Source organism: Arctopsyche grandis, chromosome 13, assembly GCF_051622035.1.
Source record: "Arctopsyche grandis isolate Sample6627 chromosome 13, ASM5162203v2, whole genome shotgun sequence".
In the NCBI taxonomy this organism is placed as follows: domain Eukaryota; kingdom Metazoa; phylum Arthropoda; class Insecta; order Trichoptera; family Hydropsychidae; genus Arctopsyche; species Arctopsyche grandis.
The window spans coordinates 13,454,399-13,482,396 of NC_135367.1; the positions used below are offsets into that span (position 1 = coordinate 13,454,399).

General features: G+C 34.0%; 3 protein-coding genes across 5 annotated transcripts; all 3 read left to right on the top strand.

Moving 5' to 3' along the window:
* The first annotated feature begins 4,574 nt into the window (after window positions 1–4,574).
* LOC143920745 (uncharacterized) lies at window positions 4,575–11,680 on the top strand. Of its 2 annotated transcripts, XM_077443686.1 has the most exons (5): window positions 4,593–4,795; window positions 5,054–5,256; window positions 5,393–5,743; window positions 5,907–7,883; window positions 8,028–11,680. In XM_077443686.1, the coding sequence occupies exons 2-4, from the start codon at window positions 5,149–5,151 to the stop codon at window positions 6,273–6,275; spliced, it is 828 nt and encodes a 275-aa protein (XP_077299812.1). In that variant the 5' UTR covers window positions 4,593–4,795; window positions 5,054–5,148; the 3' UTR covers window positions 6,276–7,883; window positions 8,028–11,680. The 2 variants fall into 2 exon arrangements, with proteins under 2 accessions (XP_077299811.1, XP_077299812.1); XM_077443685.1 differs by lacking the exon at window positions 5,054–5,256 and having other exon boundaries at window positions 4,575–4,795.
* A 7,289-nt stretch (window positions 11,681–18,969) lies between these two features.
* Window positions 18,970–20,340, top strand: LOC143921283 (uncharacterized). The gene is made up of 2 exons (XM_077444520.1): window positions 18,970–19,070; window positions 19,457–20,340. Exon 2 carries the CDS (start codon window positions 19,505–19,507, stop codon window positions 20,270–20,272), a length of 768 nt encoding a protein of 255 aa, XP_077300646.1. The 5' UTR covers window positions 18,970–19,070; window positions 19,457–19,504; the 3' UTR covers window positions 20,273–20,340.
* A 1,820-nt stretch (window positions 20,341–22,160) lies between these two features.
* On the top strand, window positions 22,161–24,081 carry LOC143921191 (uncharacterized). 2 transcript variants are annotated; one of them, XM_077444380.1, is made up of 3 exons: window positions 22,161–22,481; window positions 22,570–23,010; window positions 23,164–23,848. In XM_077444380.1, exons 2-3 carry the CDS (start codon window positions 22,606–22,608, stop codon window positions 23,653–23,655), a joined length of 897 nt encoding a protein of 298 aa, XP_077300506.1. In that variant the 5' UTR covers window positions 22,161–22,481; window positions 22,570–22,605; the 3' UTR covers window positions 23,656–23,848. The 2 variants fall into 2 exon arrangements, with proteins under 2 accessions (XP_077300506.1, XP_077300505.1); XM_077444379.1 differs by having other exon boundaries at window positions 22,178–22,481; window positions 22,590–23,010; window positions 23,164–24,081.
* The last annotated feature ends 3,917 nt before the right edge of the window (window positions 24,082–27,998 follow it).

Consider the following 27,998-nt stretch of genomic DNA (forward strand, 5'->3'; position numbering starts at 1 on the left):
GGGTATAATTCCTTGAACTTCGGAGAAACTTGTCATTAATTCGTTTCGTTCTCCAGGTACGACGTGGTAATACGTCATGCCCGTTCTTGCTGGAACAGGTGGGACTTTATGTCCCTAATAACTATGTATGTGCGTGTTAGATATCATCATTTGATTGAGGTTGTACCTCTTGCTCGCACAGTTCTTTTTCGAATGGCTCTTATTCCAAGAACTATTCGACTTCTCAATGAAATCGTTCCTGCTGTGCCTGAATGCGATATTTTCCACCTTGGTTAGCGTAGATTATCGGATTTTATTTTAACATTTATCTGATAAGCTGCGCTCATCATTATTTTCTTAATTTGAATGTGATGTATAAATGAAATCTTAATCTACTCTCTTCCATTTGGGCCTCGTGATTTTCTTTTATTTTTTATTTTTATTTTATTTATTTATTTTTTCTTTTGCCTTATGTACATTTTTACGTACTATTTTTCTTTTGTTCAATGTGAAACTAAGAATAGGATTTGAGGATTTTATTTATTTGATTTTTACACTTTGTTCATTTTTTTATGTATTATTTTTCTTTTGTTATTTATTTTTGTTTTTATTTTTATTTATCATGTTTTTCTGCTTTTGCTTTTTTCTTTTTTATTTTATGTATTTTACTTATTTTTTTTTTGTTTTTCTTCTCTTTTCAAATGTAAGCCATTGTGGCGTATTAAGTTTTTCTGTAAAGCCACAATGGTCCAAAACTATAAATAAATAAATAATTAATAAAAGAAAAGATGGGTATGTTTCTTGCTAGAAACAAAACCTACTGATTCCTGTTATCATTTAATGTAAAATAAATTGATATTTTTTTAATATATAAGTTAAGCCATTCAGAAAATGGTCATCTACATATGTTGTATTTATTTATTTATTTAAGAATACTTGGAAAAAGCGGCAAAGCTGATGGACCCAAGGGGTTTGTTGATACATACAGTCGTACAGAAATACAAATATCAAATAAGATAATAATAAATAAAAAATAAAGAAAACTGAAACGAAAATATAAACACATTTTGTGAGGGGACCTTTTTTTTCTCACATCTGTTGCATTTTCAAACTTTCATCTTTACCTCGACTCCCCCCCCCTTCCTCTCGTCGGCCCTGTCTATATTGATCAACGCCGCACTTTCAATAACTTCGTTTTTTTTTCATTCTAATTATTACGAGTATCGTTATTAATTACAAAATTATTTTAATTCTAACTAATCGAATTTTTGATTTCAGCTGCCATTTCCAAAATATTGGGTTCGGGTGTGCTGGTCACTTTCTTCGCTACTTTGTAAATCTCTTGGTTGTGATACACCTCCATCAATTGATCTGCGGTAGCGGCCAATTGTTGGAGCGTTGGGTCAGGCATGGACTTTAGTATTGCGTGCTTAGGGAGGCTTTGCATCCACAGTGTTTTGACTATTTGGGAGTCAGGGTGCTGTGGACCAGCCAATTCTCGCATCTGGTGCATTAAATGCGATTTCTTGTCACTGAGTTGGAGACCAGTGAGAAGGCGGGTGGTGCGGCGTTCCACCAATTCGCCTAGTCTTTCAAGTAATGCAGTTTTCAATTTTTTCATATCGTTCTCCAGTTGTGCGTGGTCACGAAGGACACGGTTTCGTAGTCCAGGACTGCGACGAGGCATCCGTATTTCGTACGGTCAGCTGTTATGCTGGCGCCATCAAAGTGAGCCTCTGCAATTCCGATCCACAGAGTGATAATTTCCTTGAAAATCGGTGGTAGGCGTAGCGCTACGCGTGCTGTCTCCATTGGTGCTGGGGCTTCTTGTACAGGTACCGGTTCCGGATCTCCGTTCACTAACATGTTGTTCTAGGTTTGCTCCGGTTGTTCTTTGTAGGGTCAGCACTGTAGGGGTTTGTTGATACATACAGTCGTACAGAAATACAAATATCAAATAAGATAATAATAAATAAAAAATAAAGAAAACTGAAACGAAAATATAAACACATTTTGTGAGGGGACCTTTTTTTTCTCACATCTGTTGCATTTTCAAACTTTCATCTTTACCTCGACTCCCCCCCCCTTCCTCTCGTCGGCCCTGTCTATATTGATCAACGCCGCACTTTCAATAACTTCGTTTTTTTTTCATTCTAATTATTACGAGTATCGTTATTAATTACAAAATTATTTTAATTCTAACTAATCGAATCTTTACAAATACCGCGTTTTTCTTCATTTTGTTTTACGGATTCGATTAGTGATCCGGCATATTTTTTTATCTTCATTTAACCTAATATAGGACGCGGGAAGAAGTGTTGACCAGTGTCCCTGCCTATGGAAAGATACTAGTATAGTACCTATATATTCTCGGGGAAGTGGGCTAGTTCCCTACTTCAGCGGAAGGGCTGGCTGAACTGGCCCCTGAGTCTACCGCTCTGGATTATACATATACTGGTTGAGTGATGTCATCCTGATTTCGGAAGCTCGAGTTTATCTTTTGTCTCCGAGTGACGAATTCATACTTCTGGAAGTTTCCACAGGCATGGAGGTCAGGTCAATGTGCAGCTGTGCCTCAAGGTTACTCGGTGTAAAATCAAGTGATGAAATCGTCTTTCTGGAAGCTTCTACAGGCTCGCGATCGTAATTAAAAAGCGTCGAACTGGGTCCTTGCCCTTGAGTAGCGGATATAATTCCAGACAAGGTTAACTCTGCATATTTGTACAGGAGCGCGATGATGCCATCGTACGACTTGTGTATTGTTGTGAAATCGATAGAATACAATAATACTGTTGCGTAGGGGTGGGTGGAGGATCCAAGTAAAAGGCCAAAGTTGTGTGACAGCATTTATCGGTGATTAAGGAGATCCACGCACCACCAGTGCTCCGTCCAGAATGCCTTGATATGGTCTAAGTACCTCCTTATAAAGGACAGGTCGCTCAGGGCATCTTCGACGTCCGGTTACTTCCCTATAGTTTAGGCATGTACCCGGATATGCATTGCCACGATATTCGGGGGTCTCTCATTGTTAGCTGACTTGCACTTAAGAATGGAGATAATCCTCGAAACCAATTATAACAGCGGCTCCTTTTAGCAAACGCTACAATACTATCCACTGAACAATAAAGATCCTCTTAAAAACTCAACCGAGTTTCCATAAGTTGGGAATTGGTCGAAACATAATCATCCGTCCCATAACTGCTGAGCCTGTCAAAGAACATCGCACCTACGCTGCTAAAATTTCATCTATTTCTCCATAAAACTCAAGCCGCAGAATGAGATCATCGAGTTCCTGTACGAACATGTGAAAGCAAGCTTGCCCGAAATATCTTCAGTCACACAAGGGCAACGACACAATTCAACTCGTTCTACATAAACAACCTCCATGTCCATACCAGTGGCGTAGCCAGGATTTTTTCAAGGGGGGGGTTTTGAAAAAAGGCAAGATAATTTATATAATTTATATTTAATTAATATAAAATCACAACATATAAAAATAAAGTAAATACGTAATAAACATACGGTATGAACAAAATTCAAATAAAATAAAAATAATGAATACGAAATTGACAGATCCAATCTACGCGTATTTATCTAATATTTTTTCCGCACTAACATTTATATCCCTATGGATATCTAATAGAGCAAGTCCATTTAATCGATTTTCCAACATCGTATTTCTTAAATATGTTTTTAGTCATCGTAGTGTGGAAAAGCTCCGTTCACTTGTGGCTGTTGTCACCGGAAGTGTTGCTAGAATTTTTAGAAGTATGTAAATATTGGGGAATATTGAAGGATTGCAAATTTCAATTGCAGCTAGTGCGTTTTTTGGTCGATTTTCACTAGTACTTATATATTGCGACCACATTTCCAACTCTCCAGTTAGAATGCAAGGCCCACAAAATATTACTTGGTTGTAAATTTCCCCCGAAGTTTTTATCTTATTTTTTAATATACTGATGGTTGAGAGCTTTTTCCATCAGGAAGCAAACATTGGAAATTTTCAAGTATATGTTTACGTTCTAAAATCTGTCATGGATTTGGGATTATGGGGGATGAACGAATGAGACGACTGGCATGTTAATGCACGTGTTTTATTTATGACAGCTGAAGGCAGAGTGAGGTGGCTAGCTCCGAACATAATCCCAGGGGGTCCAGATCCCCTGGACCCCCCCCCCCCCCCCTTCGCTACGCCACTGATAGAAACTTCCAGAAGCATAATATCATCACCCAGACACAAAGCTTAACCTCGAGCCCATAGGAACTCCCGAAACATGAAGACATTAGCCGACCAGGATACAAACCGGCGCACCAGCCTCAGACGCCAGTGAGTTCTGCCCACTCCTCTAAAGTCAAGCAACTACCTCCTTCGTCGTACATACAAACACACTTGTATTAACTGAACAATAAAGATCTTCTTTCAAACACACGTGTTTCTATAGGCCGGGACACTAGTCAACACACCTTCCTTGCCTACAGAGCTAATATTATTATATTTTGTGTTGGTTGGGGGCCATTATCTTCATGCCTACCCCCTGGATCTGAAAGTTAAATAATGACGAGTGCAATAATTTATATTCAGATTACTAGTTGGCACTACTGTCAGTAGAGGCACTTATCATTTATCAGCAGCTTACAGTCTGTGGCTTGTTTGTAGCTTGTTGCTGTCACTGTCATTAGTAACTGAAAGTAACGCAGATTTTGCACAAATGCTGAAATGGAATGTCGACTATGCTTAAATTCAGAGTCGTCCGTTCCAATATGGGACACTCCGCAATCCCTAGTCCAGTGTATTTGGAGATGCTGTCAACTACAGGTTCAAACTCACAACAAAAACTTTCATCTATATGTGATCTTGTTCCCATGTAATTTTTTTTTCAATTATCTAGTATACTTATATACATAATATAAATTCGTAAGTACAATCTTGCATCAATCGTAGGTAATACAAATGATAGGTTATAACTACTGCAGAATATAAGATCGTTTGATATTTAAGTTACTATACATTAAATTGTAGAATCATTGTCAACGTATGCATTCCTGTAACTTCTCCAATTTTAATTTTAATAAGGTTGGATTTCTAAAGAATGCAAAAAACTTTCTATTTGTGGCACGCACTTACGGAACTACGTACAATACGTCACGCGTCTATGATGTCTCCAAACCATGAAATCTGTGAATTGTGCAACTCCGGCAGTAATGTGGTGTCGTAAGCAAAGATCTCTGATTTACTTGAAAAAAGTTGCCGCAACACCGTTTGAAAAAGCCCTGCATGTACATAATCAAATAAATCTAAAAGTTTTTTTTGAAATTAAGAGTATTTTAAATTAGCTCACCTTTCCCAGTGTCTTAGTTTGAAAAATAAGATACAAATCATATTATAATAGTTTCATATGTATTTTATTTTCAGATGGAAAAGTGTAATGGCCTACCAGATACAATATGCATAATATGCAAATCCAATCTAGAACTATTCATTCAATTTAAAAATATTTGCAAACAATCTGATGAAATTATAAGGAATAGATTATCCAGAAGCTCGAACTTCAAAGTAGAGGTGACTCACAAAAATGAAATATGGACGAATGAAAAAGATAGAGTAGACATTAAAGTAGAACAAGTGATTCTGTCCGATGATGATCGTACAACTGACGACCGCGATGATGCGAATAAGTCTTTTAACGTACATGATAATCCCTTCCTTTTTAAATTGCTGAGTCAAAACACTAAAACAAGCAATGACGAAGTTACTATTATCGAGGTAAAATATACATTTGTTTAAAATGCTTTACGCGGGGACTAAAAGTAGAATATATTTCGTTCATTTTTGTTTCGTACGAAAATTTACTTTTAGTCGCTGGTTTTGGGACATGTTTTGAATTATGTTTTTGTATCATGTATACATATTGTTTCATATTTTTTAGGACGATACGACCTACTGCAAAAAGAAAAGGTTCAAATGTAAGATTTGTTCTAAAGCGTTCATGTATCGCTCTCATCTGAAAAGACACATGATAATTCACGCAGGAAACAAGCCCTTCAAATGCGATATATGCACTAAACAGTTCGCCCTCAAATACAACATTAGTCAACATATGAAAATTCATATTGGCGATAGACCATTCAAGTGCGAGCTCTGTCCCGCTGCCTTCATTCAAAAGTGCGATTTAAGGCATCACATGAAAATTCACACGGGCGAAAGACTCAACAAATGCAATATATGCTCCAAGTCATTTGTGCACAAGTGCTCTCTCGTCAGACATTTATTGATCCACAATCGAGAAAAATTATAGATATTTTTGTTATGTTAGGTAAGAAAATATTTTATTACGTAAAAAAGAATTTATATTTGTAAGAATTATATATTGAAACTTTAAAATTTGTGTACACAGACGGTTATAATTGTTGATATTTATAGTTTTTGTATTGTTAAAGGATTAGTGGAAAGGTACAAAACGTTGAGTTTAGGTGTCGGCTAAAGAATTGATTTTTCTTGGTTACCCACATGTTATAATTTTGAAGATACATACAATGTATGTATATATGTATACTGCTAAATTTACATTTACTGCTAAATGAAATGCTCGGCAGGCAGTCTTTGTCAAACTGACTTTAGTTTCGGAAGTCTGAATGCATTTATATTTAGAGGCACGTTACACGTTATAGACATTACAAGAACAAATTCTTTGGTTTTTTTAAAAAGCTTTTTATTACTTTATTTGCATCCTTTTATTTTATTTTGCCACAATCATATTTTTCATATAATTTTGAAAGATACGTTTTCTCAATAGACTGCAGATTTTATTTTATTTTACATATGTATGTACATACATATGTATATACCTGGAACGCATAACGTATTTTGCGTTGATTTTCTGATGCTAATATGAGAGCATTCTCACAATCATTAATGAATTCATATAATGGTAATGAACTTCCATCATATGTTTTAATAAATTTAGTGAGTTTATTAAAGTCTATTACTTCTTCAACCACCTCTTCAGCCTCGGAATCCTTTTTTGGGGGCATTTTATTTCAAAATTAATATATCAGCAGCTTTAAAATGCAATTTATATGTTTTTGTGTGTTTATGTAAAGTGTGAAGTATCAGAAGACTTACACTATTATAATCTCCATATCGATGTTGGTTGTTCTATGTGGTCTCGAAAAATCTGAGAAGGTCCTTGCGAGTGTTGTTGGATATAGAATCCGCCGTAACTTAGAATCTGCTACGTTGTTTCGCAGTTGGTTTAAAAATTTAATTATTAAAAACTGAACTGTACGTCCAAACGTCACTAATTCACACAAGAACAATAATTGCTGATTCCCTCGGGAATGATAGATACTAAGATCTAATCAATAATCAATGATCACTAATAAGTCATTGATAAGCGAGGTACATAACAGTACATACATATATACCTGGAAGGCATAAAAGGTAAACCCTAATGCGCCATTCTGGCTAACTAAAAACATTGATGTATGTATAAATTTGCATTTTTCGAAATACTGAAAAACTCGAAATTTGCGAGAAATAGGTCAAAGTTGAAGAAATTTTAGTAGGCTCTTGAGTAATTTTTCAATTACTCAAGAGCCTAAAATCGTACAACAAAATATTCTCATTTCTAGAATTATATATACTGTAAGGGCGGTTGGAGTGAAACAACGGAATTGTTATTTATTTATTTTATTTGTTGAAAAATCAACAGACAACAGGATGTAGATATGTATAAAAAACAAATAGTAAATATATAATATATGTAACATCCGAGTCCAATAACAGATTTTTACAAAGATAAATATAAGGAAAACAAATGAAAAAGAAAAGAATAAAGGATAAAAAAACATGAAAAATATGTAGAACATTGCATAATTAAACTATAGTATTAAAATGGAAAAAGGTTATAAAATAGAATATAAGAAGAAATTGAAATTTACAAATATAAAACAAATGAAAAAGGAAAAGAATGAAAGCTATAACATGATTAAATAGCAAATTACATAACTAAACTAAAGTATAAAAATATTGGAAATATTGGAAAAAGGTTATAAAATAGAATAGGAGAAGAAATTAATCAATCGGTCAAGATTCTCTTGATGTTAGACCTGAATTGATGTAGGGAAATACCAATTAGATCAACCTCATTCAGCTCTCCGTTAAACATACGATAAACGCGCTGCAGATAAGAATATTTTTGGGAATTAGTATTGAAAGGATCAAGTGAAAAGAGTGCAACGTGTCTAGAGTACCGAACTGGGATTCTGAAATTAACCTTATTCAGTTAATCAGAACAATCAAGGAAACCATTTATGAGCTTAAAGAAGAATATAGCATCAGTATGTCGTCGCCTGACATAAAGATTGTTAATAGATAGGATTTTAAAAATATCGGAAACAGTAGAATGGGTATAGGTAGGAAAAAGGTAGCGTAGGGATTTAATAAATTTAAGTTGAACTTTCTCAATACAATTAATATGGGATAAATAAAAAGGTGACCAGATAATTGAGGCAAATTCAAGGTGAGACCTTACAAAGGAAAAATAAAGTAATTTAAGTACATAAGGATCATTAAAGGGTTTTGTTGAGCGGAGTAGGAATCCAAGAGATTTAAATGCTTTGTTGGTAATAAAAGAAATATGTTTAGAGAAATCTAGTTTATTATTGAGTATTACACCAAGATCCTTAATAGAAGATGACGTGTTAAGGATTGAATGATTTAATTGATAGTGATTGGTGATAATTGACTTATTTCTAGTGAAATTTAAAATAGAGCATTTTTCTAGATTAATAAAAAGATCATTATTTAAACAATATATAGAGAATCTATCTAGATCTTCTTGTAGCTTATGACAATCGTCTATGGTGTATATTGGTTTGTAAATTTTTAAATCATCAGCGTAAAGAAGTATAAAGGAATGAATGAAGAAACACGACTATTTAATCTGACGGAAAGGAAGTAATGTAGCTCCGTCAACATCATTGAATTTGTCTTGACTCACAAGATGGCCCCAAACTGTCGTAGGGCTGCCACAATATAATGATTATGAACTGAGGAGGATTGTTTGAAAAAATTTATGGCCGTTTTTTTTTTACACCATTTGTTTTTGACGTGTTTTTCGTCTACTTGGATAGTACGCCAACATTTCGATGATAAAAGTCATTGCCAGAAATAAATTTATTGTATTGAATTACCATATATTCTGTTTGTTTTCTCTAAATAATACAATTTATTATTGTATTCTTTCAACAATTAGTCTGTTATCTGTCCATCAAAATCCGATGATATTGTTAATACTTGGCGATTGTCGATTTTTCTTCCATTTATTGATGCATATACGTTTTGCAGTATATTGAGACACATGTTATTGTTATCATATTCTATTTCCCTTGTTTTGCTGACGTATGTATATTTTCTAGTTATGTTTCAACTAAAGTCTCGGTGTCCTCCTTTTTTTGTTTCGTCACGTTCCGAGCAAACCCCCGAACGTTTATCAACTGCCCTCATCTGTAGAGATGTTTCGTGCCAAGTTGCATTCAGTGCGGCTCTTTTGGTCTCCTATGCGAGGCATACAAATAGTTTGTCGTCTCTGCTCGCCCCGAAATGGTGGCATCCCGGCGTCGTTCCTCTAATTCAATTCCTTAATTTCATGCATGTGTCGTTAAGTTTTATGGCTTTTCTTGAAAACGATTGTTGTTGGGGTAGTGCCGAGATGTCTGAGCCGGTGTCGATGAGGTAATTGCGTGACGACAATCGGTCCCAGATGATCAGGCGACATTGTTTGTTTTGCACCCCGGTTGTCGCTACTGTGGGGGGCTTTTCTCGTTTTCTGAGTTTGGATTGAAAGTGCACGGTTTTTGGCATTTAAATGCCTTAGCACCATGTTTTTTGTGAAAGTACATAACATAGTATTTTCTGTGAAGCATCTCGTTCTCTTGCTTGTTTGTAAGTTGAACGGCTTTGGCTGCGGCTGCGCATTTTTAATTGTTACACTTCACGTTCGAGATCTGCCAGTTTTCTCTGATATTTTTTTTTGATTTCAGCTGCCATTTCCAAAATATTGGGTTCGGGTGTGCTGGTCACTTTCTTCGCTACTTTGTAAATCTCTTGGTTGTGATACACCTCCATCAATTGATCTGCGGTAGCGGCCAATTGTTGGAGCGTTGGGTCAGGCATGGACTTTAGTATTGCGTGCTTAGGGAGGCTTTGCATCCACAGTGTTTTGACTATTTGGGAGTCAGGGTGCTGTGGACCAGCCAATTCTCGCATCTGGTGCATTAAATGCGATTTCTTGTCACTGAGTTGGAGACCAGTGAGAAGGCGGGTGGTGCGGCGTTCCACCAATTCGCCTAGTCTTTCAAGTAATGCAGTTTTCAATTTTTTCATATCGTTCTCCAGTTGTGCGTGGTCACGAAGGACACGGTTTCGTAGTCCAGGACTGCGACGAGGCATCCGTATTTCGTACGGTCAGCTGTTATGCTGGCGCCATCAAAGTGAGCCTCTGCAATTCCGATCCACAGAGTGATAATTTCCTTGAAAATCGGTGGTAGGCGTAGCGCTACGCGTGCTGTCTCCATTGGTGCTGGGGCTTCTTGTACAGGTACCGGTTCCGGATCTCCGTTCACTAACATGTTGTTCTAGGTTTGCTCCGGTTGTTCTTTGTAGGGTCAGCACTGTAGGCAGGTAGTGACGTTTGCAGTGACGTTGCGATGGTCGTAGTCAGTGGTCACCAGTTGTAGCCGTGAAGGTGCGATTTTCGTTGAAGGGGTCACCAGTTATAGGACGGGTGATAGGTTTCGACTGTTTCCCGGCCTATGGAAACTCTGTTGAGTTTTGAAGTATACTTTGTTATATGTTTAGTTATTATAAGTAATACAATCGCTAGTTGCTTGTCTTCGATGGAAGGTCTGACTGAACTGCCGTCTGTGGCTGCTGCACTGGTTTATATATGGGTAAGGTGATGTCATTTTGCTCTCGGGGATTCCTTCGGGTTCAAGGGCTTCCTTTGTGTGGCTGTGTCTCAAGGTTGCTTGATGGGTGCTTACAGTGGTGTCACCCCAATTTAGGAACAACGGGTTTCCGATTATTATTCAATAAAATTATTTTGAAAATATATGTGTACAGCAGCAGTCACATAAAACGGAACGCTAAAGCGAAACATGTTTTTGCGTGAAATTTCGGTAATCTTATATAAAACCAAAACCGAAAGTCATTTAAATGATAGGTTATACCATAGTGCATTCTTGTAACACCAAACGTGAAAAAAAAGGTCATAAAAATGAGTTGGGGACAAATTTAATGGGGGGCAGATTTTACGACCGTGCGTTGACTTCACGGTTAAATGAAATTTGAAATGAAAATAACACTATACATATACATTTTTAATTTTATTTCAGTCACATATTATTATCTACAAATTATAAAAAATAAATTAATATTTTGTAGCGGTTCCTTTCGATTTCATAACTTCTTTTATTCGGTTTGGCATAGAATCTACTAAAGTTTTTAAATTTACGTTTGGGAAGTCTTCGTACCATATCTTTTATATTATTTCTTTCAACGATTTAAGAGTAGTAACATTGTTCTTCCTTATCCTGTACTTGATACACATCCATAAATTTTCGATTGGATTTAAATCGGGACTATTGCCAGGCCATGGTAGTGTCTTTACACCCTTTTCTTGTAAATAGTCCCAAACCTAAAAAAAGTAAAAAAAAAATATTTCAGTTTTTTTATTGAAATTTTGTAATTTATATTCAATGCTATCAAATAAAATGAATACTCACCAATTTAGCTCGATGACAAAGGGCAGAGTCTTCTTGAAAGATTATATCATCGGAATATGAAAGGTGGTTTTCCATCGATGGGACGAAGCTTTTTTCTAAAATTTTTTTATATCTTTTTCCATCGATGGCACCTTGTAGAAACTCCAATTGTCCAATACTATGGTACGAAAAGCATCCCCAGACCATTTGACTTGGATGATGCTTAACAGTTTTAAGGGTACAATTTTCATCATACCTTTCGCCAACTTTTCTTCGGACATACGGAAAACCATCAGGACTATAGAGGTTAAATTTTGATTCGTCGGAAAATATCACTCGTTGCCAATCTGATGGACTCCAATTTTCATGTGTTTTCGCCCATTCCAATCGATTGTTTTTCATTCTCTTGGTTAGTAGTGGTTTTTTTTGCAGCTTTCCGACCGTAGAGTCCAGCTTCTCTGTAATAAGTATTTTGCTATTTCGGTTGTTCCTTTGAACTCAAGGTTTGTTTATCTGGAGTGAACCGAATTGTATATTTTCTTTTGTTATGAGCGAATTGCCTGCTCATACAGGACGCGATGATGGTTTGCATTTATGGAGCAATAGATGATATCATCGGCCTTGCTGAAAGCTCGTACAAGCTGTATTGCATTCCTACAGTGCAGTCATTGTCTCTGGCGCTATCATCCAACAGAAGATAATCTTCTGTTTCTGAGCTTATTTTGTTTTGGAAGTCATTGCCTTTGATAAGGCGGTAGTTGTCTTATCGTCCTCGATCCCGCGACTTGTCTCGGGTGGTACGAAAGGTAGCTTGGGTAGCCACTGGTATTTGGTGCTTTGTAGTGTCCATTATTAGGATGTTGCTACTGAGATTCCCGGGAATACAAGGGAAGATGGTCTCCTATGCGGGGCAAACGAATAGTGTGTCGTCTCTGCTCGCCCCGCAATGTTGGCATCCCAGCGTTGCTTCTCTGATTCAATTCGTTAATTTCCAATCCATATAGTTCCAACAAGCTTAGCTACAGATATAACAAATATACCCTTGGATTTGGAAAGTTTTTCCTGCCTGCACCAGGTTGAAAGACTCCCCGTGAGGTTCATCGACCATAATCCAGTAGGGTAAACTTTGCTTGATCTTTTTGTACATTTCGTTGTGGCATATGATTTCATCTGTGTTGTTGTCATATGCCAAGTCTTTAATGTTGGACTCATTTGAAGCCATTTTGCATGCATTGAAAATGTGTCCTCTTAGTTGGTACACCATTAACAGCAGACCAACTCACGTCGTTAATGCATGTGGCAATTAATGACCGTTCGGTGTGTGGTGATGGTGCATGACTTCGTCCCTGGCCGTCAAAGTCGCCATCTCACTCATTTTTTGCTCCATTTAGCGGTACTTGTTGTGGATAGGCTGCCATAATAGATTCCTGGTTTCCTGCATACATGTTGGTATGAGTCGTTCTGAGTAAGTTGGATAAGGTGATATTCATTGAATCTAAGTTTGTTTGCATTGTTGCGATAGTGGAGGTGGAAGACTCTTTGGCAGTTAGAGTGTATATACTCTTCAACTTATTAATGGCCTCCGTATTACGCTCCACTACTTGGCCGAACTTCCGGATTGTCGATACATCAATTGGTACCGACCTCTCGCCAGGTACCTTTCTATTGAAGGAGTTACCCAATTTGACTAACATATCAATGAGGAATGCTGGTATGTTTTGATATCTAGGATCAATTCATAATTGGGGTAGGGAGATAAGATATCGTGATCAGGGAGTTTCTTATATAATTCAGATTGCCAATAATTAGGGAGTCCTGATATTATACTATATTCCCATTAGCAGTATAAACTACAGTATTGTAATTCTTCTCCCCGACTAATATTGTTGTTGCTCTGTTAATCTGATAATCTGTTGTCCAGAATCATTGCATCCGAGATCTACAAAAATTGTAGATCTTGGTCGCAAAAATTGACATTGGATTTATTTTTTTTGCCCATTTCTACTTTTCGATTGGATACTTCTATGAGTATCCAAGCAAAGTGGTCTTTAGATTGTGGAGAAATGTTTGCTTCCACAAGTATTGTTCGTGATGTCCCGATTTAGCTGTGTAAGAATCCCCTTGAATTTAGTAAGTTCGTTCTCCTCGAGGGCTTTCCTGGCAACTAGCTCGTACACGGTGCTCCTCCTCATTGACGTTTTAGTCCACTCACTTGAAGAGAATTTTCTAAAAATAATTTGAATATTAAGATACAAAAACTAATACTATTTATGTACTTGAGGAATATTAAAATTTAAAAAAGTAGATGTAAGGGCACTGAAATATCAGACGCAATCAAAACAATGTTGTCAATATTCAATGTGCTAAGTAACTTTTCCATATAGCTTTATAGGCTAGAAGGCGAGCGTGGATATTTAGAACCCGACAGATATTACAATTTATTAACCAAACTATTGAAAATGTTTATGTCTACGTGTTTCCATGTAAACTTTTCATTTGTCTACGTCTAATTCGTGAAATTGTTCAGTTTATGAGCGGTGCAACCACATCGCTATTTTCTTGAAAGTGGCACAATGCTTATTTACAGATTGTGCTGCTTCCTGTGATTTTGTATTTATTGTTATTTTTCTGTCATTCTAAAATCAACCATTAATCCCCGTTTGTGTCCAAGTCTTTATGTTTATATATAGGATATTTTTAATTGTTTCACAAAAAAATTAGATATTTATGTATGACATTATATTATATTAAAGTTATATAATAATTATATACATATATATATATATATATATATATATATATATATATATATATATATATATATATATATATATATATATATATATATATATATATATATATATATATATATATATAGAAGTTAGTGATTGTTAATTTTCATGTAATAATGTTGCCATTGTAATGTTCCTTATAGAATTTATTAATAATATATTTTATTTATATTTTTAATATTTTAATTATTTATATTTTTAATTGTTTTGTTTTATTTCAATTCCTTTATTTTGAACAGGTAGAACTAACAAATGAACTCCAATGTGCCTTTGGTCAATTAATAATATTTATTTATATATATATATATATATATATATATATATATATATATATATATATATATGTATCAGTGGCGGCTCGTCCTAATGGGCTGCCGGGCTGCAGCCCCTCCTATAAAATTCTAAGATATATATTTAATAATACATTTAATATTTTATTTATTAATGATATTTTTTTTATTAGTTGGATGGACTTAACTATTGGGGCCTTCGACAGAGTAAATATTACTTACAATATCACCCATATCCAAAAGGGTGATATTGTAAGTAATGTTGACCGTTTTGAAGACCCCACTAACTTGTATGGTGACAGATGAATTAAAATGTTGCTGTACTGGCTGTAAAGTGTTACAGCGCCGAGCTGAACGCTGCGCAGCCCGGAGTTTCGGAACGAGAAAGAGAAAGAGCTATTTGCAACTGCAGATAGCTCTTTCTCTTTCACTCACTCTGCCATTTTGGGCTGGACAGTCGGCAGCCTTCGCCTGTCTGCCGTCTACAGTCGGCAGTCTTCGCCTTCGACATTCATCTGTCAGTTTGTTTAAGATTTCGCGCGCTTGATCTTACATTTGATTAGTTGAATCGCACGATCACAGCTTTATTCGTTTTCGTTACTCTTAATTGGTTGTGTACGAGCCCTCATCAAATCTTCGGTGAGTCGTTTTCATTTTGATAACAGCAAACTTTTTTCAAATCTGTTTAACTTTTTCTCGTAATTTTTTATTTAAATATATTAAGATTTTTTTTCTTTTAAAAATGGAAGAACAAAAGAATTCAGTAAAATATTTACAAAATTTGCACTTTTCGCGACTAGAACTTACCGAAAAAGTCGCTATAAAAGCATTAGGCTGCCTCACGCCCAATTTAATTATTTCACAGCCTGCAACTAGTAGATCTTTTAGTTACTCGCGAAAATTTAATCCAGACATTTATAAAAAATACAATTGGTTAACGAGATGTACAGAAAAAAACGCGTTATTTTGTTATCCGTGTCTTTTGTTTGGAGGCGAGTCGCCAGGCGAAGCATCTTGGACGAAAACAGGAGTTATTGACTTAAAACATTTAAACGATAAATTTAAAAACACGAGGGAAGTGTCGAACACTTAAAAAATGTGTGTAATCTCACGATTTTGGGAAGCTTGTCGGCGGGAAATAGATAAGCATAACGAAAACGTCAAAAAAAAATCGGGATGTTTTATTTAAAATTATTGATTGCGTTAAATTTTGCGGTAAATTTGAAATGCCAATGAGGGGACACGATGAAACAGATAATTCAAAAAATCCAGGAGTTTTTCGGGGGCTTCTAGAATATTCACAAAATTTCGACGATTCTTTAAAAAAACATTTTCAAACTTCTTCGGTTTTTAAAGGGACATCAAAAACTATTTAAAATTAACTTTTAGATTGTATTTTGAACGTGTGTAGGGAACAAATAAGTGCTGAAATAAAAAAAAAACAACTTATCTAGCTGTTATGGCAGATGAAACAACCGATGTATCGATGCATTGTCAACAGGTTAATGTTTTTCGTTACGAATTAGGGGGTTAAGTTTTTGAAAGGTTTTGGGGTTTTTTTTAATCCGCGTCGCGAAACCAGCAAGAACGAATTTTTTTAACAATCTTACTGGAGTACCAGCGTATTTTTCGAAATCTTCATTGCGTTTGGACGCACCCCTTTAATGGGTGGTGAATTTTGCTAGTTTTTTTTTCAATAATACTTAAATCCACATGTAAGTGGTCGTACGCCAAAAATTGTGCTTATTTTGTCCTGTTATGACATGATAGAATAATTATGGTGACATTTTTTAGACATATTTTCAGTGCAGCCCCGCCACTAAAAATTATCACGAGCCGCCACTAATATATATATATATATATATATATATATATATATATATATATATATATATATATATATATATATATATATATATATATATATTTGTACATATACTACATATAGTGTTTTTACCCGGCTTCCTTCGGTATTTGAAATATAAACTGCTTAAACATGGCCAATCTAATAGTAAACATTTTATTAAATTTATTTGAATATTCATTTGTTTTTTTCTACGAACCAAACAAACATACAAAGTCTCTTTCGAAATTATATATTAGATATCTGTACATATATTAGATTTCAGAACATGAGATAGTCAGTTAATTTTTAAGCACTACATATGTATTTTATATATACATATATCGTATATAATAATTGTCTAATGCGTGCGTGTGTACGAAATACCTTGGAATTTTATATCGTGGAAAGAGACTCGGCATAGTGTGGGCCTATTTATAATATTTGGGTTCACATTTGTAATCTTTAAATTTTTTGAAAAAAAATCGTTTTATTAATTCATTCTTTTGTTTATGTCGGCCGATCAAATAGTGGCTTCTGTTGATTCGAATTGCGATATTTTACCGAGTGCACACAGGCCAATAGTCACATATATAATATCGCTACTTTGTGTGTCTGTCTGAGATAACGCTTGCCGTACTATAATAGTCGTTTCGATTCGACATATGTACATATGTACGTCATAGCTAAACCACTGCCAAAACGTATATAAGAATACAATAAAAAAAGAAAAAACTTCTATATATTTATTTATTTAATAGTTTTGGACCATTGTGGCATTACAGGAAGAACCTAATGCGCCACAATGGCCTACATTTGAAAAATATATAAAAACATGATATAAAAACAAGTAAACTGTAAATAAAGGAAAAAAGCAAAAGCAGAAAACATGGTAAAATAAAATTACAAAAAAAGTAACAAAAGGAAAATAATACATCATTCAGAGAGAAAAAAAAAAAAATAACAAAAGTGTAAAAATTAAAAATAAAATCCATAAATCCCATTCTTTGTTTACACTGATCAAAATTAAAATAGTATATAAAAATGTACAAAAGAGAAAGAAAAAATAAAATAAAATAAAACAAAATATGAATAAAAAATAAAATCACAGCGAGGCCCAAATGGAAGAGAGTAGATTAAGATTCCACTCATTCATCACATTCAAATTAAGAAAGTAATGATGAGCGCAGGTTACCAGATAAATATGTTAAGATAATATCCGACAATCTACGCTCCCATACTATTTGCTACCAATGTTTCCTCTTGGCAGAGAATTTACCACCATCTATTGAAATTTATTTAATTAATTAAGGTAGGTAGATAGGTTTTATCTTTTTTCTCATATTAAATAATTAAATATAAAATTTAAATTAAATATATTTAAAAGTTATTTCAAAGCTGATCGAACCGACACATTTATTTTTTTATTTTTTTTATTTAATTACTTAAAATGCCAATACCCATGCGATAATATTTCATCGGGTACAACAATAGTCTAATATATATTTTTGAAAGAAACTTTGTATGTATATATACATATATATCTTTGGTTGGGAATATCGTAAACAAGTAAAAATTTCTATGACAACAAGTCGATTTTTTTTTCGATAGTGAATTTTGTGTATTATATTTTTTTTATTGAATAATTTAATATGCCACAACCAATGCGATGGTATTTCATCGGGCTTATTACTAATTATAATATAAACGGCATATGTTCTACATTTTTATTTCTACAGTAAATTAAAAGTTGCAATTCTAACTCACGGCAACCCCATATAGAAATTTATTTGGTTTGCAATATTGAACGTCAATTTTAAAGTTTCGCGGTCGTTCCAAGATGGAGTGTCGTCTTTGCCTAAGTCTTGAATCGCAAATTCTAATTTGGGGACCTTGTGAATCGCTAGTACAACGTATCCGGAGCTGTTGTCAACTAGAGGTATGTACATATATAGCCAATATACTACTGAAAACTAACTATAAACCAAGACTCGTAATACTGAAAATTTTACCTTACAATTACCGATTGGATTCAACCTGAAATCATAATTTTCTAACATCAATGCTTATGCTCGACACTGGTGAATCTAAATAACACAGATACGTTTTTAACAGGTGGAAAAAGATGATGGCCTCCCGGACAAGATATGCATATTGTGCGCATTCAAACTGGAAATATTCACCCAATTTAAAAGTGTTTGCGAGCAATCTGATATATTTTTAAGGAATAGATTAGACTCTGACATTACAGTAAAGAAAGAAGACAAGCTAAAATATATAGTTGAAGAAATTTTTCTATCTGATGAAATCTTCGATTCTCCCTCTGAAAATGAAAATAATAATTTATGTGTCGATAGTATTGATACAAATATTGTCAAGCATACTGAAGTTATTATTAAGGTATTATGGGGTGATCCGTTACTAGAACTATTACCATTTAGCTAGATAACACTGTTTATTTTATTAAGCACAACCGCTCGATATATTTTGTAATATAAACAGCTTAAACATGGCTTATCTACATACATATGTCAGTTTAAGCATTTGTTACCATATCAAGGCAATACACATTATATTACATATTGAAATTATTGGTGGTACATATGTATGTACATATTTATTAGTCTGGTCCTTAATTTTTAATTGTTAATCGGAATAAATATTCCGATTCTTATCAAGATTATACATATGTATGTTACATTATATTTTAAATACATATTTATAATTTTATATAGAAATGCTATCGTAATGTAGTTACATACTTCATATTATAGTTTTGTTTATAGAATGATGTGACTTTCAAGAACAAGTTATTAGAGTGTGACATTTGTTCGATGACTTTTGGTCGTAAATCAAAACTAATTAGACACTTGAAGGATCACAGCAGAGAAAAGTCAGTGAAACATGTTCAAGCCAACAAACCGTACAGATGCGATATTTGCACAAGAACGTTCACTCGAAAACACCATCTGAAAGAACATCTAAAAATCCACTTACACAGTACAGTGAGGCCATACAAATGTGATATTTGTCCGCAGACCTTTAACCACAAACGTAATTTAATATATCACACAAAGAATCATATCAGTAAAACGTTACAAACGTGTGATATATGCTCGAAGCGGTTCAGTCACAAGAGTTCTCTAAACAAACACTTACTACTCCACAGTCGGGAAAAGCTGTATAAGTGTGAGATCTGTCTACGGTCGTTTGCTTTTAAGAGTGATTTAAGATATCACAAGCAAAACCACACTAGCGATGGTCTGCACAAATGTTTGAGATCCTCAAAGAAGGTTGATGGTCACGAAGTTGCTCTGAACGAACATATTTCACAATTTCATAGTGTAGAAAACTCGTACAAGTGTCGTTTTTGTTCACAGACTTTCGTTTACAAACGCGATTTAATATGTCATGCGAAACATCACACAGGTGAAAAACTATACATATGTGATATATGTTCAGCAAGGTTCGTTCATAGAACGTCTCTAAACAAACATATAGTAAAGCATCGTGGGGAAAAGCAATACAAGTGCGAAATATGTCCGAAAGAGTTTTATTATAATTATTCATTAGTCAGACATCTAAAAGTCCACATTAAATAGTTCTACAATTGTCTTCAAACTGCTATTTTTAATTATACATTTACTATTTAAGTATATTATATACTTGAAACACGTTTATGTAGTATCGAAACATGAAGATTCAGGGTTTTTAGATAAATGACTGATAAATAACATCTCAATAATTTATATAGGGCGTTTAAACTGACCTGTGAAATAATTAATATTACATATTTTTATATTTATAAAGAATTTTTATCGAATTCAATTACATATATATATAATATGTATAATAAAGACAACAGCTGTACAGACTGTAAAATAAATTAAAATTGTATTTATTTTTATTTATTGTTTCAAACATTCAATTTTATATTATAAGAGGCATAAATCTAGCTAAGAAATAATTTAGGGTGTATCACAGATAAAACCTATTCAAATATGTAATTAACATTAAAGCAAACCCTTTGTGTGATATACGATGATGGTCAGAATCATTGCGAACGAATCTGGACCCCGGGAAAATAATTCCGGGCCCTTTTTAAGGAAGGGGGTGAAACTTATTTTAAATTCTAAGAGGACAGCACGAAATGAATTTTGTAAGAACCACAAAGTTCAACTACATATAATGTGAAAATATAATCTACTATAATTTTTACTTTATTATTATAGTTGATTTTTTTTATGAAAATATAAAAAAAAAACTAATGTTGTACCCGATGAAATATCGCATGAGTGTTGGCATATTAAGTCATTAAATAAAAAAAATTCGGGTGTGACCAACCCATGACTTTATCTTTGTATTTGAGGAATATAAGAAGGTTACAAAACAAAATTCGATATTGAACCGTACAGATATGATAGCGAGACAAATTGAGTGCAAATGTATGGAAACTTGCACAAGACAAAAGTTCTACTTCCGGTTATCGGATTTTGTTCAATTTTTTTTTAATACTTAAAATCACTATCAGTATTATACACATTAAATATCAAGAAAATAAAAATAATTTAAAAGGTTAAAATAAAATAATGAAATATTGTTTAAAAAAAAATACTACTTCCGGTTTACGAATTCTGACCAAAACGTTAGCAGCTCTAAGTTAGTACATAAAGAATACAAATATAAATTTTCAGCTTAATACCTTCAGGGGTGTGGACAGAATACAGATGAAAACATTTTTGACCTTTCTAAGTGTAAAGAATCCCACTTCCGGTTCATTAAATTTAGTGGCTTTTATAGTTGATACATTGTTTCATTGAAAATATTTGCACATTGATGATAGTTCACCCGAATCATAATTCAAAATCGTTATCGTGACGTGAATTTGAGTATCTTTCAGCATTTTATCTTTCAGTAAGTACTCGACAATACGACGTAAGCAATATTGCGCCGTATCGTCATGGCCTGTAATGTATAAGTAAGCCGATTTTGCCTTGCACTCGGCCAAAGTGTGTAAACGTGACGTGACCGCGACGTGTAGGTAGATATGAATAGAAATGTAATAAAATGACATATTTGAAACGGAGTCGTGCAGTGCTGAAGCCGTGCAGTGATGTTAAATATGAACAGACCTTAAATGGATCGGGGAAGCTGTGCTATGGAACTTGTCCTTTATAAGGAGGTACACACAGTAACAGTAGATCAGATAATTCTGGGGTAAGCGGTGGTTTCGTGTGAACCTCCCGAATCTTCGAATAAATGTTATGAATCGACTTAGGCCTTTCATTTGGATCCTGAACCCACCCCTACGCAATAATTTGATAATTCGCGGCGATGGTATTTTCGGGTGCCAGATGTTCCGTGATCGAGATTTTAGTGATGTGTGCGAGATCGCTTTGTGCGGAATAATCACCGAACCGAACCACCCAAAACATTGTTTTTTTTTCCCGCTGACACATCTCTAGTCATGGACAGCTCAACAGTATTAGTGGTTGGCCAGCCTGGTCATCCAATTTATCAGCTGTCAAATTTAGTTGGCAGCTGATGTGGTTGTCATGTGGTAGTTTTGTTATTATTTGTTGTTTGAATTTATTGCAACGATTTTCCGAATAAAGCTGCTGCTAGTTGACCATCATAGCTAGATGTCTATGAATTTTGATATTACGAATCGCCGAATGTTGCGCGTTTCCACTTTTAAAAGGAAAGCGGCAACGAAAATTGGCAAGCGAGAACCGGTACAGCGTGATTTTCCGCAATGGACAGTTGTTATTAATCGCGTCCTGTTGACTATCGGCAGTTGACTAATTTTTGGTGAGTAGAAAATACTCGAATCATATAATAGATTTAAATTGAAAAAAAAGATGCGATATTCAAATTTTAATTCTTTTATTATTTACAGTTCATTATTGTATTTTCTAGTCTAAAATCTCATTTGATGATGAATTCGAATATGTCGATGAATTCCAACATGTCAATGAATTCTGGTATATTGGTGAATGGTGGTACGATGATTAATTGGGCCCGTGATAAAACCATTGTACTGATAAATGCGTATAGACAGGCAGAGTGTATATGGGACACTAATCACGTCAAGCACAAATGTAGGTTTTCCCTTAAATCCGCTTGGGATGAAATCTCAAACGCTGTGGGGTGTGATGTGTCGGAAATAAAACGTAAAGTAAAAAATTTATGCACCCAATTTTATAGAGAAAACAAAAAGTATCAAGAGCATAGAAAAGTTGGAGCTGAATATATATCTAGGTGGTTCGCATATGACTATATGATGTTTCTAGCAAGGGACAAAAGTGAATCATATGAAGAAGACGGACTGCAAGACGAGGTGAGATATTGTTTAATTTATTTATATGGAACGGCACTTAAATTGGACCATTTTTAATTCATTTTAATTTTAAGTATTTGAAAATGTATTCAAATTATATAAAACTTTGTTTGAAGTCAATCAAAATGCCTTGGTTTTTTTATTTTATTTTAGGACGCTTTTGATATTTCTGATGATGAAATCGATGTGCAGGATGTCAAACCCCAAAATCTTCAAAATGGCAATATTGTTATTGAATTGCCTCAGTTTCCGCCTGTAGAACAGCCTTGCGAAGATCCTCTTGTAATATCAACTTCTACTCCTATTGTAAAGCCTCCCGTAGCCTCCCCAATGAAAAAAGTCTCATCCTTTCGTAATCATCACAAACCATTAAAGAAGATAAATATTGATGAAAAGCGACGTGAAACGTACGCAATCATGAAGGGTATATATAATAAAAGAAACAGAAGGAACGACTGTGACATATTTGGAGAGCTCATTGCTGCCAAAATGAAAAATTTGAAAACGGACTATGCTAGAATGACAGTCGAGCAAAAAATATCAAAGATATTGTGGAATGCAAGTATGGGAAAGTATAACTATTCGGGACCGCCCATTTCTTCACAGTCCTCGGATAGCGACGGCGAATCGAACAATTTCCTTTAGTGAAATGATGTAGATTAAAATTTAACAGATTTGTTTTAAAATGTGTAAGTTTTGTACAAAATTATCCTAAGTTGCATGATTTTATAATATTTATATATAAAATGTAAAAATAGTCATTGAAACAATTTTTTTAAATATACACCATATACACATACAAGTATGTATGTACATATGTACATACATATGTATGTTTATACAAGTATTTTATTTGATGCAAAGTAGATAAAAAAAATCTTAATGAAACATATGTATATACAGGGAAAAGCTCTTTCAAAATAACTTTTGCTAAACATTCTACACTATACTTGCATTTCATTACTTAATAACTGTATTTTCAGTCTTTCCTACTATAGAGTGCCTTAGTAATTATTTTTAGAATAATAATAGTATTACAAATTATACTTTCAGTCTTGTTTTCCAGTTTCTAAATTCAAAAAAATGCATGCATTGCATTACATGCAATGTAATATTTTATTTCATTACCTAGCTTAAGGGATAGGTCACAGAAATTAGTCGATCGAATTTATAGTAATTGGCCAATTACACTGAGCAACAAACTATCGAACTATAAAAATCGATTGAAATTTCCATCGTTGACCAAACCGCGCAAAATGGCAAAGCTTTAAAACGATCGGAAGACTACATGAATTTTAGCTCAATCGTTTGTGAAATGAAATATAGAAAAGCCTAGTAAAAATCACGCTTTTTTTTCTTACTAATCAATCATTACTAATTTTGACCCACTAAATTCGAATATGACAATAATTTTTGTTGGCTTTTTCTCGTTTATGAGATACAGGCATATAAGCGTTTAAAAACATGCAATTTTTACAGATTTTTGGCTTTTACAGTCTTTAAATCAAAATATGGTATTGCTGTACCAAAAGTAAGTATTGGAATCAATAATCAGCGCATTCAATGAGAAAAAGCGAACAAAAATCATTGTCATATTCGAATTTAGTGGGTCAAACTTAGTATTTATTGATTAGTCAATATATACAAGCGCAACACAGACTTCTACATATTATGTACATCAGTGGCGTATATTGGGTGTGTGCTAGGTGTGCGGCGCACACCCGTGAAAACCAAAGACCACATAAAGTAGTATTTTAATACAAAATAATGTGTTGTTGTATAAGCAGGCATTGATGTGTATGGTGTATTTACCGCGTGCGCTAAATGTATGGTGTATGGTGTGGTGTGCAGTCTGCAGCGTGTTGTGTGATGTGTGTATGTAGTTTGTGCGCCGCGACGAGAGAATACCTATGCCGTGCAGCAAATTGGTGGGTTTGGTTGGAGTGTGCAGGCGGATATTCGCTTGTATAGGTTTGTTCGCGATATTAAGACGTACGGTGTGCTACGACTTCAGAGCACCGCGCAACAGTCGGCAATTGACCAATGCGATGCGGCACGTGGTCTCGTACTTTTTCGCACATTCGTATTTTTATGGTCATATTATTACCTCTAATAACTAATAATGGCTAACAGTGTTCAAGACATTTTAACTATTCCGTTTTCAAATAGAAGTTTTGAGATAAAATTAAAAATAATTAAAGATGGGAAACCGTGTCCGTCTCTTCCAAATTTATCCAGTTTGCATAAAGAAAAAACAAAAGTTTACACTAGACATTTTTGCGTTTCAAATTATAAAAAATTCGAATGGATTACAGGCTGTGAAATTCGATCCAAACTTTTCTGCTGGCCATGTTTATTGTTCTCCAAAGATATTAATGTGTGGAACAAAGAAGGATTTGCTGATCTCAACCATTTGACAGCAGCACTGAAGAAACACGAAGGATCGCAGGCACACGTTCAATCATTTCTTTCCATACAAATGTTTGGCAAACAACGAATCGACGTATTAATTGACAGTCAACGTAAAGCCGAAATAAGTCGACATAATGAACAAGTAAATAAAAATAGAGATGTTTTAAAACGAATTATTAACGCAATAATCTATCTAGGAAAACAAGAACTGTCCCTGCGAGGTCACGACGAGTCATGTAATTCCGTAAACAAAGGCAATTACATTGAATATCTAAATGCTCTTCGAGAATATGATTCTGTTTTAGATACTCATTTAAATACTGCTACTACCTTTCGTGGTACTTCTCCAAGTATACAAAATGACATAATCGAAGCAATCTCTCATGTTATTAAAGTTCATATAAAAAATGAAGTAGAGTCAGCAAGTTTTGTTGCTATTATTCTCGATGAAACTTCAGATATAATGACAAAATCACAGCTCTCAACAGTTTTACGTTTTGTATGTAAAGGCAATGTACATGAACGGTTTATTAGTTTTACAGACGTTAGTGCTGATAAAACATCTAATGGTCTATTCTAATGGTGAACATAGTTGAAGAATTTAAAATTCAAGACAAATTGGTTGGACAGACTTATGGTGGAGCAAGTGTAATGAGTGGACACGTAAATGGTTTGCAATCCAAAGTCCTCAATGCTTATCCTTTTGCTCTTTTTACACACTGTTATGCTCATGTATTGAATTTAGTATTGCAGCAAGGTCTTTCTGATATTAAAGAAAGTAAATCATTTTTTCAAACTTTAAATGGATTGTCTACATACTTTTCAAAATCTTCCAAAAGAGTATTCGCTTTACAGGAATTTGTGACAAAAAGACTTCCCTCTGTAGCACCCACAAGGTGGAATTTTACATCTCGTTTAAGTAGCACAGTACAACAATACAGAAGTCAATTTACATATTTTTTTTCGACATGTTATAGAAAATTGTGAATTATGGGACACAGATACTGTTATAAAAGCACGAGGGTTTTTAGGCTTTTTAGAGGATTTTCAAACAATTAAACTTCTTCAATTTTTTTCAAAACTGTTTGGAATAACTGATGTTTTGTATAACATTCTTCAATCTAAATCTTCGGACGTTTTATATTGTTGTAAAAAAATTAATGATGTTTTGCAGCAACTGAAATACGAAAGGTATAATAATTTTGAAATGTTATGGAATAATTATTTAAATGAAAAAAATGATGATCATGATCGTAGGCCACAAAGATTAAAAAATTATTCAGAAGTAGAAGATAAAACTTCATTTCGTCAATTATATTTCAAAATAGTTGATAGCATAATCGCACAAGTCGAATGTAGATATTCTTCACTTTCCAAATTAGAATATTTCCACCTTCTTTGTAATGATAAATATGACGAATATAAAGAAAATTTTCCAAATGTTTTAATTAATAAATTAAAAGATTTTTATGGATCACTGTTTGATTATATTCGATTGAAAAACGAACTCATTGTGCTATATTCCAGCTCTGAATTTTCAGAGAAACCTGTTCATGAATTAATACAATTCATGACAAAAAATAACCTCGAATCTGGTTTTAAAGAGGTGTTTAAGCTGGGAGAATTAATATTAACGATACCAAGCAGTACAGCTTCAGCAGAACGGTCTTTTTCGGCGCTGAAAAGAATAAAAACTTGCTATAGAGGTACGCAAGGTCAAGATAGATTATGTGGCCTTAGCTTAATTTCAATAGAAAAAAAGTTATTGGTGGAATTAAAACAGAAAGACACATTCTATGCAGACGTGATTGAAAAGTTTATGTCTCAGAAACGTCGCATTGAACTTATGTATAAATAACTAATAAATTAAACATTTTTGTAATGCAAAACGAGTATTTTTTTTTAATTGCTAATTTTATACCCTACGCCCTACGGCATACACAGCACACCCGGTATTAACACCCACCGTCCGCCACTGATGTACATACTTAAAGTAGCATTTTGTAGGGTAGCTGCTGACGAGTACATAAATATAGCAAATCTGAAAATAATATAATCTTAAGACGTTTTTAAACAAACAAAGCCAAATTTATTCGACACAGATGAAAGAATATTCAGTGTATTACGTTTTATTATTAACAAAACAAATTTAAATACATCATATTTTCATCTTAAATTCGTCACATGTGGCGATTAGGTTTGTACCAATAATCCAAACACACATCAACGATATCTAAATTTTAATTTTGATCACAATATCAAACGTTTTAACCCGCTATTATGAGTGATATATTGATAGCAACAACAATTCACGTTTTTTGCTTTTAAAACATTTTACGTGACATAAAGAATCGTTGTTTATTTTTTTGGATTTGAATTTATTAATGAAATTCTTTTATACCAATATATAAAAAAAACTCATCCTGATAAATATTCAAGTATTTATTATTGTGAAATAACTTTTTTTTTCATAAATCGTATTCCGTTAACAATTTTAACATACATATGTAGTTATGTAGAATGTCCTCGTCTACTGCCTTGTCATATTATTCACTATTGAGACAAATCTTTAGAAT

Bases quoted from the DNA above. Each gene is read 5' to 3' on its own strand.
- LOC143921191 (XM_077444380.1), top strand. From the start codon at position 22,606: ATGATGAATTCGAATATGTCGATGAATTCCAACATGTCAATGAATTCT. The intron at 23,011-23,163 runs GTGAGATATTGT...ATTTTATTTTAG, and splicing joins AAGACGGACTGCAAGACGAG to GACGCTTTTGATATTTCTGA.
- LOC143920745 (XM_077443686.1), top strand. From the start codon at position 5,149: ATGAAATCTGTGAATTGTGCAACTCCGGCAGTAATGTGGTGTCGTAAG. The intron at 5,257-5,392 runs GTACATAATCAA...TTTTATTTTCAG, and splicing joins CGTTTGAAAAAGCCCTGCAT to ATGGAAAAGTGTAATGGCCT. The intron at 5,744-5,906 runs GTAAAATATACA...CATATTTTTTAG, and splicing joins ACGAAGTTACTATTATCGAG to GACGATACGACCTACTGCAA.
- LOC143921283 (XM_077444520.1), top strand. From the start codon at position 19,505: ATGACTTTTGGTCGTAAATCAAAACTAATTAGACACTTGAAGGATCAC.